Source organism: Strix uralensis, chromosome 5, assembly GCF_047716275.1.
Source record: "Strix uralensis isolate ZFMK-TIS-50842 chromosome 5, bStrUra1, whole genome shotgun sequence".
NCBI lineage: Eukaryota > Metazoa > Chordata > Aves > Strigiformes > Strigidae > Strix > Strix uralensis.
The window spans coordinates 10,773,523-10,791,488 of NC_133976.1; the positions used below are offsets into that span (position 1 = coordinate 10,773,523).

At 37.4% G+C, this 17,966-nt stretch overlaps 1 protein-coding gene across 1 annotated transcript in view; it reads left to right on the forward strand.

The window, feature by feature from the left end:
* PCLO (piccolo presynaptic cytomatrix protein) overlaps positions 1-17,966 on the forward strand; it is a 382,484-nt gene that overhangs the window by 275,473 nt on the left and 89,045 nt on the right. The window contains exons 11-13 of the mRNA XM_074869854.1: positions 15,262-15,370; positions 15,971-16,038; positions 17,487-17,698. Of these exons, the coding sequence (XP_074725955.1) occupies positions 15,262-15,370; positions 15,971-16,038; positions 17,487-17,698 (389 nt within the window). The remainder of the gene's footprint in view (positions 1-15,261; positions 15,371-15,970; positions 16,039-17,486; positions 17,699-17,966) is intronic.

Sequence of the window (17,966 nt, forward strand, 5' to 3'; positions counted from 1 at the left end):
TGAAGCCAGCAGACAATGAATGTAATGTGATCAGTTGTTCTGACTGGTTTATTCTCAGTTGCCCTCAACTTGTCACATGTGGGACCACAAACACCTGCCCGCAGGAGACCTGGACATGGATTTTTTGTTTGATATCAAAGGAGAGCAGAGTCCTTGCCCTGCCCTGTTCTCACACTCGCTCGCTCCCAGCCCATCCCAATTCAGGAGGTCCCACCTTCTCTTCCAGTACCCACTGCCTGGCATGCTCAGGCAGGACATTGTGTTGTCTCCTGCTGTGCCACTACTTGCAAGGTGCCCATCTCAGGCATCCCCTGCCATGATCCCTGGGTAGCCCCTGGCACTCATCTCCATCCCTCTCCTGGATCTCCATGGTCTTCCCCACTTCCCACATCTTTCCTCCATCCAGGATCATCATCTTCTTCTTTCCAGACCCCCTTTCTCCTTTCCAAGGCCACTTCTTTTAGGTACTTCCCCTTCTTTCTGGACCCACTAGCCTCCCAGTTTCCTCAATCAAAACTGTCTATGTGCAGAAGCACATCATGTGATCAGCCTGCTAACTGGTGGTTCTGTCTCATTTCTCATTATTAACTGGAGAACTCAGGAAGGGTCACTTTCCTTTGGTCCAGGTGTTATCAGTATTTCAAATCAGATCATATTGGTTGCAGTTATCAAGTAGCCACTTCTGCCTGAGAGTTCAAAAGTTCATTCTCAAACATTCATACACACACACATGCACCTGATTATCTGCCTTCTGCTAGCATTCACAATTTTAGCCATTTTTGCCTATGATAATACTAAGTAGTTTCTCTAGTTCTATTGAAACCAATAAAAAAGAACCACACATTTGTAATATAAGTTTCCTCCAAGAACCTGCAGCTGTAAGGGATTTGCTATTGAAATTATTATTGCAACTCTGCCATGAAGAAGGAACTCATGCACATGTCAAAAACGTGTTCTTTATGTCTCTTGGGGATAATGTAAATCCAACTTTTGAATCAGAATTTGACATCAATAGAAAGTATGAAACAGTCAAACAGGAACATACTTGTGTTACTATTTTATTACTTTGCTCCTTTCCTGTAGCTTCTTTCCTATCCTATCTGGCATAGAGCTGATTGGTTCTTGGTCTCCAGAGATTGTTTTTTCTATTTTTGCCTGGATGCTGTTTCTCATATCAAGTTCTTAAGATATTACTGGAGTTCCAAAAGCTTATTATAATGTAATAAAAAAGCTTATTATAATATAAATAACAGTTACGGTAAAAGCAGTAGGGCCCGTTTTTAACATCTTATGTGAGTATTCATGTAAGTTGATTAGGTATGTAGCTGCAAGATAATCACCATCACATCTTGAATGTACAGTATAACTGCAGTAACTCTTCATTCAAATTTCTTTTAGAGAACCCTACAGAGAATGACATAATAATGGGCCTAATACTACATCATTTATTTACAAGGCTACTTCTTCTTCATGCACAAATCCTACATTTATTACAATAGACCTACATTTATTACAATAAACCTACATTTATTACCTTTATTAAAATGGTGACAATAATGCTACTTCCTTGATGAAGTACCGCAGATCAAATTTGTATACAGAGATGTTAATAAAAAAACTTAATGTGACAACTACAAGTATGTTGGAGATTTGTAAGCATCAGCAGAATTACATTCAGCAGAATTACATTCTAAGGTAGTGAGAAGAGTATTAATTAAAATTATTTCATTTAAACCAAATAATTTAAAATTCAATTTAATTATTTTATTTAATTATTTAATTTAAAAATAATTAATTTTTTTTAAAAGGCAATCTCAGTTGCATATCACGGACAATTCTCATTAAGAGGTATGGCAATTGTTACTGAGGGCTACTTCTCTTTCTCTGATTCATGTTGCAGATTTTCAAGTGTGGTTTAGCCCCAGTAGGCAGCTAAGCCCCACGCAGCCGCTCACTCACTCCCCTGCAGTGAGATGGGGAAGAGGTAGCTCTAGCACAGCCAAAGCTAGTACAGCAAATTGAACTGTACTCTTAAATATGACATGCACAAGTTTCCATTCCTATTTGGTTAGATCTTTCTGACTCTATTCATAAAATTCACTCATAAATCTACCCCAAATTTAAACTTGCCAGATTTTTCTGATTCATAGTTCCTAGCTCAGGTTGTGCCAAGACAGTGAGTAGTGCATGAGCTCCCAGGAGGCTACTTTGGGAACTGGAAACACTGCTCAGGCAGCCTTAGGATCATATGAGGGAGCCTAGTTGCTCTGAACCCAGCAGTGAAATTGGACTACCATTAGTGTCACTCAGCAGATGTTCCTAAAAATGGGGTTTGTGCCTAACTGAATTGGAAGAACAAATTTTTATTGAAAACAGAAATCTTGCAGTTTTTCACCTTTACTGTTAAAATTCCAGTCATTTCTAACTGGTAAATTTTAGTATCTCTCATTTGTCTAGCATATATATAACCTGTACTTCTTAAATTTGAATAATCCTAACGTTTTTCACTAAAATCCTTTATGAATGTGTTATAGGGATATGAATGTTTAAGAGTTAATACCCAGACCTTGATACTTCACAAGTACTATCTCCTTGAACTCTATTAATGTTAGCAAGATTTCTGCTGCACAAACACACTTGGCTTTACTAATATCACTTGTCACTTGCAAATCTCAAAGTTAATGTACATTACCATTATCTTTCCACCACACCGTTTTAAAACATAAAGAAACTGAGGCACAAAGAGGCTAACTGGCTTGTCTGTGGTGGTAACCTGGCTCACTGTAGCAGAAACAGAACTACAACTCAGTCTCTGATGATGCCTCATTGATCCCGTTCATTTCAGGTACACTATCTTTCAGTCCATTCTTCTCATTGTTCTTAAGATACAGCTGCCAGTTTGCTAATCTGAGAAAAAAAAAAAAAATCCTTTTCTGTTTCTAGGACAGATTTATAATTTTAGATGACAAATGAGGGAATCAATGCACATGTTTTTAGGTGTCTGAAAAGGAAATATCTTACCTAACTTGTATTATGGGTTCCTCTTCTAACCACAGCTGAAAGAAGAGTACCCCAAGGGATGTGATTCATCTCATTCCAAATAGGTGTCAGTTGAGGTGAACCATCCTAAGAGGAGCCTGCCTCTCTTCATTCATTAACTACTCAAAATTCCTAGACAGCTACCAAAGGCAAAATGGTTACCTTTAAAACAGCTAAAATTTGGCACATTTATCCTAAGCCCAAAACAATGTAAAACCAAAAGGGAGGTTTTGTGTGCATGACAGTTCTTCCCTGCAGATATGCATACTGCTTGACAGTTCTTCCCTTTATTGTTCTAGGTGTTGTTCTAGCTCTTTATTGTTCTAGGTATGTTCAAAATTTGATGGAAAAAAAATTATTCATTTTCACCTGTGGTTCAGATTATTGATTGCTGAAACCAGCCAATAATCAAAGTCTGCTCCACATACTTTCTACTGTGTCTACTTCATACAGCTGTGGACATGCTATATGTCAGGAATTTGTACAAACATCAAGCTAACCTCTACAAGAGAAGCATAGCAAATGTTGCTTGAAATAAAATCATTACAGTATTTAGAATTCTATAGTTCTGACAACTCTATGAAGGGACAATAGTTTGAAATCAAGAGTTTCTTAATCTCTGTGAATAGGTTACTATTGCCTGTAGAAAAACCAATACCTCTTGCTTAGAAGCTATTGTATAAAATATTTTTTTCCTAAATTAGTTAACTGGCACATCTAGTCAAATTTCTCCAGCGTTATTTATTTGATTAAATATTAGAGCATCTATTTCCATCTCAGAAGATACCATTAAGAACTCACAAACAGTTCTATTCATACTGTAATTTAAAATCTGTGTTCCACCCTAGTACTTCCTACTGATACCAAATTACTGTGATAAAAATATCCATGAAATAATGGAAAATGTGAGAAACAAACAAACAAAAAAGTGCAAAACAAACAATCCCAGCCTCCTTTTTTTTTAAAAAAAAAAAAAAAGAAAAAAAAAGTAGCAAACTCTACATCACTACCATATTTTGGTATGGCTATGCCCTTTCACCTGTGCCTACATCTGTATTAGCATACAAGTAGAAGTTGGATTTCTTATGAACTAAACTTTTCTTCCTGAAAAAAAATGGGAGACAAAATTGCTTCAGTTTCAAATTAAATACTACATTAAATTAAAAATTTAGGCTTGAAAAAATCCTTTTGAAATTAAAAAACTATTTATTTTGAAAAAATATAAAGAATTACTTCATTTTTTCCAGTTAAAATGATGCCAAAACTTCTAGATCAGTTTTTAAATTACTTCAATGATAAAGATTCTACCTATCTGAAAACTCAATATGTGACTGAAAAAATTAGCTCAGCTTGAATTAGAACATAAACACATTGGTTGCAAGATAATATAATGGATTTATCTTACCTACTTACATTATGAAGAGCATAATTTCTCAAAACTTTTCTTAAAAGGAAAATTATATGTATACAGTTGAAAAATAGATAAGTACAGGAGATGAGAACTACATAACACTGTCCAGCAGTTTGTATTCAGTTTCCTTAGTTTTCAGGTTACATGACTCTCACAAATGAGATAACAGTGAGTAAATTCTACTTTATATTTGAATAATCACATAGTGTCAGAACTGTAAAATTACACCCCATGATACAGAGGATGATTATTTGACAGAGTGGCTCCTATTAGAATACATCAAGTAAAGATCTCACTCTGTCCTATATGACAGTAGTATTTTTAGGTCTTCAGTCATTCTCATTACAAAGGCTTGACTTTTTACTTAAACAGTGGTGTTTGCTTATTGTGAGTAACAAAAACTTTCTGTTCTTGTTTTTATATGACCTTAAGTAGCATTGCCGTCCAATGCATAACCATGGCCTTTCCTCATTCCTAACACACTTTCAGTGTTGAAATTATTCAAATAATTCCATTACTTTCTGAATTTGTCTCTAGTCCTTTAGTGCTGACATTGCTGGAGACTAGCCAGGGCTTCATCAAGCAAGGATAGACCCCCAGGGCAGTGCAGATCTGTATCAGAAGAGCCTCTTCAGGGAGCCCCAACAGAGGCAGCAGGTTGGGATTCCTCAGTAAAGAGTAACTTTTCTTTTGGCTTAGTATTCTTTCTCTGTTGTGCTTTCTAAATAAACCCATTCTCTCAAATCCACGTTCTCCTAAGCACCAGCATGTGTGTATGCAAGTGATATGTCCAGAGAACAAGGGATGCCAGCTATTGAGTCATCGCCGCCTTCTCCTCTGCATTCTTAACCTGGCAACTATGTGATGGTCTTAAAGGTGCGTTTTGCACACTTTAAGAAGCTGATAGTGACTGTGATCTTTTGTTTCTCTACCTCATACCTCTGTGAGTCACTAGAAAATGTTGCTGGGTTACTGTCTGACCCTTTCTTTCCTCATCTCAGGGCCTTGCAGCCTCAGTCCCATTCTTTATCTTCCTGCTGTTGTGTCTTTATGGTTTCAGGCTGCACTTTGGTTTAGTCAGTCATTTGCTAATGTGTGACTCTGCCTTGTCTTTTTTAGGCTGCTTTCCCTTCCTTGAGCTAAGTGTCCTGAGAAGCCACATGTAAATATGTTGGGATCTTGATGATCTGCTAACCTATATGCCATGAATTTCCTTTTCCTTCCACCACCATTCCTTCTGGGAGTCCTACACATAAATCCAACTCATATTTCATTGATGGCTGGGCTGAACCCAATCTATCTTGTGGTCTTTCATTAATGGGGGATATTTTGTTTGAAGGAGAAGTGATGGAGAAGAGATAGGAGGCAGAACAGAATGTCATGTATAAATCCTCCATTGACATATAGACACCAGCGCTACTGGGTCTGGAGAATCTGGATCTGTCTTGGATCCACTCTGTTGAGCTTGATCTTGGCAGAGATTCAAATTGTTAAAGGGAAGATCAGGCCGTGGGGCTCCTGGCAGCAAGCAATGGGCCTCCTCCTGCATGACGTATGGGTAATTTCACTCCTCTGTAGAAGACAGAGCATTAAAGCTTTTTTTTTTTTTTTTTTAATTTGGAAGTACAAGAGAAATTTTAACACTAATAAATTATGTCAGTTTTCTTTTAATCTAAGTTAAGAGTTGTGCTTAGAGTCTAATTATTTTGACAATAGGACAGTGTTTTATATAGACTTTGTTTGACATGTTTGCTGTGGCAATTTATGCTCTTAAGGAGACTAGAAACTAAGTAATACAAAGAGAGTGATTCTTCAGACACACACTGTAAGTTCCACAAGAACTGTATGTTTGCATCTCATGACATGTCCTTCTTGCCCCTCCTAAAGAAAATTTCAAAACCCAATTATCACTCCATTCTCAGTTGTAACTGATAGAAGCTGGACTAAGAGAACTGCATTTCTGTAAATAAGATTTTTTTTTTCCTCAAAATTGGAAATTTAAAAAAACCTCACTGAATTCTGAACCTACCAATATTGATAAATATAGAATGCAGAGAGGGATATAGTAGTCTAAATTTGTACCCCATGAAAGTAATGGGTTTTATGTATTTACCACTCATGGAGGAGACAGCAAAAAGAAATTCCTGCAGCCTTGTTGTTTACTGATGTTTAGGTAAATCTTTAGGTGATTTTGAATTAAACAGACTTTTTCATTCTACCTTATATATATTATTACAAAATTTTTTTAAAAAATCTGAAGTCACAATAAACTGCTTTTAAAAGTGTATTTTTTTGTGAACACAACCTGATAATGAAATGTTTAAGACTTTCAGTTAAATTCATATGACATTACTGAAAGCAAAATAAATACACTATGCTCTACAGATTCAGTGAAGAGTATGTTTTGAAAAACATTTATTTTTCTGAAACACTGAGTAATTACATTGCACCACAACATTTTGTTCAGCATGGTACAATTGATCATGTCTCTGTATCTCTAATGTAATATTAGGTTTGATGATATAGTAGTGGTGAAAGTATTATAAATTTATAATTTATGTCATAGTTATTTCCATAAACATTAACTATATCTTCATTTAACTTGCCAAGAGCTTCAACTCAGGTTGTATAAATACATCCAGATCATCACTTGTTGCCCTAACATAGTTCAAACTCAAGGATGATCTACAGAATTGTGTGCCAATATATATAGAAATCTGAAGGCAGACTAAATTAGAGAAGTGTTTAGAAGTGGGTTGATAAGTGCAGCTGTACCAATCAGTGATGTGGTGATTATCTGCCTGTAAATGCCAAGAACACCACAAATACAAGGTTTATTTTCTTTGGCTGTACTTTTATAATTGCTATTTCATAGTAGCAGCATAACAGCCATGAGGCATAGGCAGGTCCGTGATGTCATTTCTACTTGGTTAATGACATATCCCTTTTTAAGAATTCTGAGTGTTGTCTATATAATAATTATTGTAATAATGGAAAATATTCAGCCTGGGTGCAACTGATGAATGTGAGAGGAAGTTAAGGTGTCTACAAAAAATAATGAGTTTTGGTTTGATTCATGCCCAGCAGTACAGAGAAATACATGAACACGTTGACTTTCATCAACCTATTTTTAACCATCAGATTTAGAAATAAAAGAAAAATAACAGGAGAACGCAGACCATAAAGTAATTTAGTGTTGAATGTCAGACTGCAAGTTGATATTGTTTCTCCTTGTTCTGAGTGCACATTTAACTTTTATAGCTCTTTCTGGGATTTCAAAGTAATGTTTCTGAATTTTAATTCTTCTATGAAATAGAAAGACTAACATTCACATTCTACTGATTGAAGCTGCTAGCCTAGAGAGTCCAATTTTCTTTTCCTCCGTGAGCACTGGACCAGTGAAAAATGCAACTCAAACTGACACATTTATTTTGCTTAAGAAAAAACAATACAAACTATGAAGAAGCAGAGAATAAATCCCAGCAATCTGTGTGTAAAACTATGGTGTAACCAAAACCAGAGGCAGTTTTAAAATTCCAGTAGGATAACATGTCTGAGACTCTAGAAAATGGAAAATAGTAGTTTTTATACATGTGTAGTCTGATTTTTTGGAAGTAATTAGAAACACTTAATGACACAGCAAACAACAGTTTTCCCACTTCTCAGGCACCTTGGATATACTGAATAGGAGACTCTGCAGTATAACAGTGTATGCAAAGTGACTAAGATTATAATAGTGTACATTGTGTTACAGATGGGAATGAAAGTCAAGAGATGTTCAGTGGCTTAGTTTAGTATTTCTGTATTTGAAGCAACTATGTTGGGACTCATATTCAGAGAAATAAAATCCTTCGATGATTTTCAGATTCCTTTTAATCTCAACTTTAATCATGCAGCCAGTTTATGTCTTACAGATGCATCTGAAGAGGGCAGAAAATGTGGAAAATAATGGAAGATGGGTGGAAATTGAGATATATATTGTGTCTTCCAGTTGACAGTCAGAAACTCTAATACCAAGACCTATTCTGTCTGCATATTTTGCAATTTGTTTTCTGCTTTTTTATCAATAAAAATGTTACATATGCAACCACATTCATTTAAACAGTACAGCTTTATCACCCAGGTAGTGGACTGAAGGAGAGTAGGAGCTCCTCAGATATATTTTTATATATATATATATATATATATATATATAAAACCTTGCAATATCCTTATGAAGCAAAGAAATATTTCTGCCCTTGATCGTTATTAAGGAAGCAGACATAAAAAAAGAAATGATAAAAGTATGTCTAGGATAGATGTGGGGCTAGACGCTATAGCCTTTTGAAATCCAGGCCATACCCAAACCCCAAAGACATTATCAACACTTTAGTTATTTTGCTCTGTTTCCCCTTCTTTCAGTTGCTTTTTCATACCATTTAGTCAGCTTCTCTCTCAAAGACTGTAGGATATAGGAACAAACCCTCTCCAACCAGCTCTATGTGAAGTCATGGGATCTAAATAATTGATAAATGCATGATTCCATGGAGTAAGTGAAAATAAAAGTGTTCAAGATCTTAGTGCAAAGCCAAGGACTTGCCAGTTGCAGAGAAGGAAGCTAGAAGAAGCTTTTCTGGGTCTAAGATGAGATATTCTGAAGCACCAGCATAGGGTATTTGCAACTTTGCTACATTGTTTCTGTGGATAAATACATCATTTAAGTTTTCAAGTCAAACAGCTTCCCTGGTATGAAATTCACTTCAGAGAAAAAGTAGTCATTTATCTGGTATTGTCCTGCAGTGTGCGTTTCTCCTGAAAACTCTTCTGAATATGAAAACACAATATCATAAATAGTCCAAGGCTGTGGCTCTAATTCACTCCTACTACTGGCATTTGAGGGAAACTGTCATTTATATAAAATTTCTAAACTCTGTGTCACTCCTAGTGTACACAAATACAGAGCAAAGTTTGGTCCAAATCTATTGTACAGTCAGTATCTAATAATTTGATTTTTTTAAAAAGCATTTACATCAGTGTATTGCATTAGTGCAAGTCAGGAGTAAAGCTAATGGAATTCCTAAAACTAGTGTTAAGTAGAAAGAGAACCAGTGTCTGGGTCTGTGGCAGGGACTGTTCATGGCCACAGTCCTTGAACAACATCTCTGAAGAAACAGTTCTCAAACTATTGGCCATGAACATGGATTGTACATGCACTAAAGAGATCCACTCCTGAAATGCTTGTAGGTTAACACATTTGACACAACTATATCATCTAATCTTTACTGTTAACCATTAAAAGCAACAATTTTAGTGTCAAGGGTTCTGTATCACCATAGCATAGCAAATTCAGTGGTAAGAAATACTTTGAAAATTAAGGGTATTTTGTTATTTGTTGGATCAATACCATAGTTGGTAGTATTTTTTGATCAATCTCTGTAACTCTGTCTTAGATATCTTTTCTTTGTCATAACTCCTAAAAAAGGCAATAATACAATGATTCACTTTATCAGCTCTCAGATCTTTCTCAGTGGTGAGCTGCATTTTGCACTTCTTGATTGAGCAGCTATAAAACATTTCACAAGACTGAACCGGGAGCAATACCAACAGAGTCCTTGCTATTATATAAGCTTTTTTTTCCTAACAGCTAATCCACATATAGAATCATAGAATCAATCATAGAATGGTTTGGGTTGGAAGGGACCTTAAAGATCATCTAGTGCCAATCTCCCTGCCATTGGCAGGGACACCTTCCACTAGACCAAGTTTCTCAAAGCCCCGTCCAACCTGGCCTTGAACACTTCCAGGGAGGGGGCAGCCACAACTTCTCTGGGAAACCTGTGCCAGTGCCTCACCACCCTCACAGTGAAGAATTCCTTCTTAATGTCTAATCTAAATCTACCCTCTTTCAGTTTAAAAGCTTTACTCCTCATCCTATCACTACACTCCCTGATAAAGAGTCCCTCCCCATCTTTCCTGTAGGTCCCCTTTAAGTACTGGAAGGATGCTATAAAGTCTCCCTGGAGCCTTCTCTTCTCGAGGCTAAACAACCCCCCAACTCTCTTAGTGTGTCCTCATAGGAGAGTTACTCCAGCCCCCTGATCATCTTCGTGTCCTCCTCTGGACCCGCTCAAGCAGGTCTGTGTCCTTCTTATGCTGGGTGCCCCAGAGCTGGACACAGTAGTCCAGGTGGGGTCTCACAAGAGTGGAGTAGAGGAGGAGAATCACCTCCCTTGACCTGCTGGCCACACTTCTCTTGATGCAGCCCAGGATACTGTTGGCTTTCTGGGCTGCGAGCACACATTGCTGGCTTATAGTCAGCTTTCCATCCATTGCTACTCCCAATTCCTTCTCCACAGGGCTGCTCTCAATCTACTCCTTGCCCAACCTGTATTTGTGCATGGGATTGACTCGGCCCATGTGCAGGACCTTGCACTTGGCCTTGTTGAACTTCATGAGGTTTGCACAGGCCCACCTCTCAAGCCTGTCCAGGTCCCTCTGGACAGCATCCCATTCCTCCAGTGTGTCAACCACACCACACATCTTGGTGTCATCGACTAATTTGCTGAGGGTGCACTCAATTCCACTGTCCCATATTGCCAACAAAGATGTTAGTGCCAGTCCCCATACTGACCCCTGAGGAACGCCACTCATTACTGCTCTCCACTTGAACTGCTGTTGACTGCAACTCTTTGAGTGCAACCATCCAGCCAAATCCTTATCCACTGAGTGGTCCATCATTCAAAAGCATGTCTCACCAATTTGGAGGCAAGAATGTCACTAAATGAGGTTTATAAATCTAAATAGTCAGTAATTAGAGGGCTTAGTTGTTTAACATGAGCTAAATTATCAGCAGATTACCAGTTCACACCATGTGGTCTGTCCAGGCAAGTTTCACTAGGCTAGCTCCTCATATTTGGAGACAGGTTTATTCAAGCTCCTGAGAATTTGTACATGGTGTAAACTCAAGTCTGGCCCTAGTTTTGAATCCAAACTCATCTTTTTTCCACATTATTAAAACTTTCTACCCAAAAAATTATCTTCCCCAAAATTTCACAGATCTTCCAGGATCAACAAAGCATGCTGAATCCTCCCCAGGGACCCCAGGTAATTATTTCAAGTACTTTAATCCCTGGGCTAATCGAAGCTATTTCTTAATAGTCCCTGACTCCCCACTGTTAAAAGCAGATTTGAAGTTTCACCAGTACTTAGCTTCCATTTCACAAGCTGTCAAATGACTAATCAAAATGTCAGAAAAAGGAAATCAGTTCTGCAGTTCTCAAGTTTTATTTTTATCAGCTAACAGATATTTGGCCTACTCATGCCTAAACAAAAATAATAAATGTTAACACTTTACTGGTTGCTAAAACGAGCCTGGTAACCTTGAACAGCATTAAGATGTGTGTGTTAAGTATGGCAATATAATGCAATGCAAGAAAATTCCACCCTCTCTTTCCCGTGAGGGTTTTGGTGAAACATGGGCCCTTCCTCACTTCTGCAGTGTGAGCACTGACCCTCCCTTCAGGAGCAAGCTCTTAGTTTAACCACTGAGAGCAACAACTATAGAAAATACAGGAGATTTTGAGATATTTATTTGGTACTTATAAAGAAGAACACAATGGCTATACTGTGTCAGAGGAAAGGTACACTTAGATTTTGATAACATCTCCAACTGTGGCCAGTAACAGATGCATATGGAAGAATATAGGAACACAATTCTCTCTTTCAATACAGTAGGACTGTAGCATGTATTTTTAAGGGAAAGGATGGTATTAATCTAACTAAATGTGGATATCTCCATGGCAGTTACTAATGTATGAGGTTCCCTCTCTGGAATATTAATTTTGTAATCAGTAGAAAATTATAAACTACTTCTGATTTCAGGTTCTAAATATCACATAATGTAGATACCAAAAAGACTGAGCAAATCATGTGTGTCAGCACACTTAGTGGAACAGGGAGGAGGTCTTGATATATAAAGCTGATCTGCTGACTGTGGGAGATGATATTGCTAAAAATAAGTTGTTGTTCACCATCAATGCAGGATGTAGCCATCCCAATAAAAATAAAATAAAATAAAAAGCTGCTAGAAGAAATTATGGATTCCATTACCAGGGCAATTACTAGTTCTTCCTCAGTCAGCAGAGTTGTCATGGAGCAATGTAAGTTTTCTCATCTTCCTGTTTGTTTTTTGTCTACTAAATGTGATTTGAAGCATACAGAGTTTTGGCAATGTGAATAATATGTCCTGACTACCAAAGACCAGTTACAGAATATGATTGGGTTTTAGGCAAAAAAGTTTTTTATCACAAGTCTCCTATGACTTCTTGATACTTTTTTTCTCTTTTTATTGATTAGACTCACATTCCTCCTAAAGGTTTTCTTTGTAACATTATTTTTTTTCCAGCAAAAGGTATTTAGCAGTTACTCCTTAAGAAAAAAGAAATCAGTTTCTTGCCTAAAAATTTTTCTTAGACCCCAAGTCTATCAGTCAGATCAATTAAGTCATGTTTAAATTGCTTTGACTTTAAACAGTCATGAATCCACAAGGCAGCCAATAAAAAGAAAATACCCCTATACTGACAGCTTAAATGGACCTCTGAGCCAAGGCTGTTAAGATTCATTTTCCTTTCAGTTTGATGCTTTGTTCATGTGTGCTTGGCCTTACTGACCAAGTGAGTGACTGCAGGGCCATTGCAGTGGTGAAACTCTCACCAGTGGAAATGAGACTTGATTTCCAAATCCCAGCACTGCAGTGGTACTCAGCTAGGCTCTTCCTGCTGGTCTTTTAAATTAAAACAAGTCGTTGATGATAGTCTTACTGCTCCCCTGATGAATTTCCTTCTGAAGCCATGCAAGCATGATGTGATATACCTAGGATGGTAGTTGGATGCATTTTGTCAACAAAGCTCTTTTTTTTACAAAAGGAATGTAACCACTTTCTCAAATATCTAAAACTTTCCAGTTTTATTCTTGTTCATTGTCAATAGATATAAGTGGTGGCTTGTGTTGTCTTACTCAAGAGGTTCGTACTGTTGCACTCAATATCCTATGCCATGATAGCATTATGAAAGCCCACACTGATAGGAAAACAAAAATAACTTCATTTCCTTCCTTTCTAGAAGCATTCTAAAGACAAAGTGCATGCTGTTATATTTGTATGGCAGAAAATCAAGGGGAGCTACGTTTATTAATAATTACTGCTGCTTTATTCCAAAGGAACAGAGCTTAAAACCAGATCTGCTCTAACAAACAAAAGCAAGATAATGGTTTTGAATGATGACTGGTAAATGAAAGGGGCTGTATTTAAGGAAAAGACAAATCTATTTTGGCAGTAAGCAGCTGACTTTACTGCCTTCTGAGCACCACTTTTTAGTCATTCTGCACAGTTTGTATTTCTGTAGATTTCTTCAAACAAAATGATAAATTCTTAATGACAAAAGTTATGAGCAAATCTGATATTTCAAATCCTAATTCATGGAATCCTATGGAAAAATTGTAATATAAAGTTATAGTCTTTATTTCTCATATTCTTTCATTGTCATATAATTTCATCTGCTTTATTCCATCATATTTTATTTAGCGACATGTTTTCCTATGAGTGTATCTCCACATTTCACTTCATTATTTTTCCCATTTGTTATATGCAACAGCACAGGATTTTGAAATAAAAATATGACCCAGATGAAGACTTGGTTTTATCTGTGTAAGTGGTAGCAAGCTAAGTGTTTGTGGTTTTCCTTGCTGTGTGGATGATGTGTTTTTCAGATGGTTTGTAATACATTGCTTTTAGTGGACTATTAAGAATTCAGTATCTTGTCCGATTAAGCAATTTTTTCTGTTAGAGCCTGAGGCTTGGATTTTGACATTTGTACATTAAGTGAGAAGTTAATCTCTTTAGAGTCATCCTTATGACTACTTCAAAACATGAATGTAGTTCTCAGAACCTGAGTGGTAACTCCCAGATGTGAATCTACAGTTTGTTTTTTGTAAGCATTTTACTGAACCAAAATATTTCTCATCTGACTATACCTTACATGATTTATAGAGGGATTGACTCTCCAAATACTGAGCATAAAACTTCCTTATAGCAATACCTTGCTCCATACTGAGTCTCCTGGCTCAGTCCTGGGACACTTGGAAGACACAACAGATTAGATCAGTATTCAATATTTTTCAGCCTGGTTATCATACCTCTGTTCCTATCTTCCACAATGCACTATGTTCAGCTGTTTTGTCACTTTTTCATAAGAAAAGGTATGGAAGAAAAATTTAAACCTGAATATTTCCAGGCTGATGTTTGAAATGTGGAGGTACATTTTTAATTTAAAATCAGTTAGCCCAACTGCCTTCATCTTGTATTTTCTTAAGTGACAAAGTAGAGAAAATGTATTTGAATTACTGTATCACATTCACAAATTTAGTCCCATTTTGTGGCTCAGCTTATTAACAGCAAGGAACAGTTATCTTCCAAGACCATGGCTGGCCAGGAAATGTCTGATAATGTTGTGGTTTCCTGCCATGTTGGTAGGTGTGCATGTCTTTGATATTGAAAAAGTTTTTCAATATCCTGCAACTCAGATTGTGGAGAGTGCATGTATAGTTTGAATCAGAAAGGAATGAATCTCCTGTCTTGCTTCAACAGGTAAGTTGCAGCTCATGGGACAATAACATTCGACAGTCTAATCTGTGTGAAGTGAAAGGGCTTTGCTAATGTAGTGTGCCATTTAAACAACATTCACTGAATGTCACATCAAATCTTCTTGTCAAAGCAGTCTATCTGTTGCCTTTGTCAAAATCTGAGCACTGGACCTCATGCTGTTTTGCCTTCTTAGGAATGCAGGTGCTGGAATGGAATAGCATCCCCTTGACTGGGAAAACTTATGAAGAAGTCCAGAGCATTATTATTCAACAGAGTGGGGAAGCAGAAATATGTGTAAGACTGTGAGTTTTTCCCCATCTTTCTGTTTCCATTTTTTTGGCTTTTCATGGCTTTTTTTTTTTTTTTTTTAATTTACAGTTGTTAAGGTGGAACCTTTGTTAGCACAAAGCATCAATGTAATAATTAGCAAGAGTTCACTGTGAGTGCGGGAGGTCTGTTCGTTCTTTTTTTCTTCCTAAGGTCATAAGGAAAGATGAACTGAGGCATATATTGGTAATTATGTTTTATTAACAATGATATCTCCATTGCCAGGCCACAATCTCCGCTCATTGGTACACATAGAGTTCACTGAATTTACTGGGGTTAGAAAAAGATAGTAATTTAGCACTAACTTGACTTTTACTGAAATCTGTATCCTTTAGATGAAAGTCATTTAAGCATCATGAGAAATGTATAAACTTGCATTCTATCCATTGAAGATTTCACCTTAAAAGAAACTTCTCAGCTCTTGAACAGCATTGCAAATATGTATCAGCTAAGAAGGGGCCATGCTTGGGAGCTGCTTTCTGTCATGAACCACTATTCATTTATCTACTTAATACAATAATGAGGGTATGAAGAAAGAGTTTCTTTTGTCTCAGGCTTCTCATTCCTTTCTTTAGGGACCTGAACATGCTCTCAGACTCTGAGAATCCCCAGCACCTGGAGCTGCATGAGCCAATAAAGGCAGGTGAGCGACAAGCTGTTGCTTTGCTATTGTAGGACCAGATAGCAGCTGAAAATTGGATGTGATATAAGCTAGGATGTTAGCATTGTAAGCTCAGGTGTTACAGCCCAAATCTTGCCATGCCAGAAAGGAGACCACACCTTATATACAAAGCCAAGCATTTATTGTTGGTTATTATTATTAGCCCAGTACAACCCATAGTGACACAGTCTATGCTATCTAATTAATATAAAGAAAATCTCAATAACAATATGGCAGCTAATGTTTGTTATCCAGGGGAAACCTCCCACTAGCTACCCCTTCATCTATACATGCCACAGAAAACTGTGGCATAATAGTTCCCCTTCGGCAACTTCTGTGGGCCCTGCAGACAGAGCTTTCACTTCAGGGGCATTGCAGCGAGTCAACAAGTGTCCTGAGGAGTTTGCTGGGAGAGTGTGATGTTTGTGGTGAGAGCTTTTGACTGCTCCTTGCTGGGATGTGGATGATGTTGTAATTCCTTCCTCTTTGCTTCAGGATCTGCTTGGGGCCTTTTTTATGTTTTCTAGCATGTCTCATGCTTTCCTCACCAGTCAGTAGCTCTGCATTGGCATTGCACGCGACTTGACCGGATATCGTACACTCTACACGTGATTTATTCTCGTTCATTGTTTCTTCTGTTGCCTCTAAAATTTATTTTGCCCAGCTCCTGAGTTTGCATCACTGTCAGTAACTGACCAGCCAGTCGCTGCTATCCCTGGGGCCTCAGCTATCATCCCGTGCCCAGAGCTTGCAGCCCTCTGCTGTCAACCCTGTGCTCCTATAAGCTGCATTAGTAATCTGGAGTCAGAAATACTTCATTTTACACAGTGCAATTATTGTTGTGCCTCACATAGGTGTGTGTAATAAGGAGAGATGAATCATGGCTTTTACTCTTCATTTGTTTTCATTTTATTCTGCTTTGATTAATTGGCTGTGCTAAAGTTTTGAGCTCCTTTTCTCTTTATTTTTGTATAAATTATCTCAGGACCAGAATTCAGTTTTATTGAATGTCCAGTTGATTAAAAAAAAGTTGAGATTAGAGCTTGTTACAACAAAGTTCAGATACTTGGTGAAACTGGACCAGTTCTAAACAGTGCAAGTTAGCACAGGTCAGTTTTTAAAACTGTAATTTGCTCTGGTATGATTCAGCATGATCAGCAAGGCCTGTTTTTCTTCAGCTAGAGAACCTTCTCAGAAAGCTTGTGAGATGAGTAACACTAGTTGAAAGCATGTTGAGTAGAAAGATTGTGATTGGGATGTTGATGTTGTGGGGGAGACATCTATTTTTTATAGGTTTCCATTTTGCATCTTCAAATTATACAAGAAGATTATATGAAAATTTGTAAAAATCGTTGTCCTGGTGTACCATGGCAAGATGGGTTTGAGTGTGCTAGCAATTATCAATATAAAGCTCTCTTACTTTAATCCAGTAGATAAAGCGAAGTCCCCAGGGGTTGATCCCAAGCAGCTGGCTGCAGAGCTCCAAAAGGTTTCTCTACAGCAGTCGCCTTTGGTTGCTTCCTCAGGAGTGGAGAAAGGATCTCATGTTCACTCTGGAACCACTTCTGCCACCTCCAGCGCTGTTCCCAGCCCTGGTCAGCCTGGTTCTCCCTCAGTGAGCAAAAAGCGGCACAGCAGCAAGGTAAGAAAGTTCTCAGTTATGCAGCAATAACATTTTGATGACAAGAAGAAACTGCCTATTTATCTTCTTTAGTGTGGCAAGAAATCACAACACATATTGATGAATTAATTTCCATGACAGTGATGAGTATTATTGTTAAGATATAGAATTTGGGCACAAGGAAAAGAGATTATGTAATTTATTGAAGGTCATAAAAGATTGGACCCTCTCTGAAAATAGATTTCTCAATATTATTGGTTTTAAACAAAATAATTGCCCTTTTCATTCT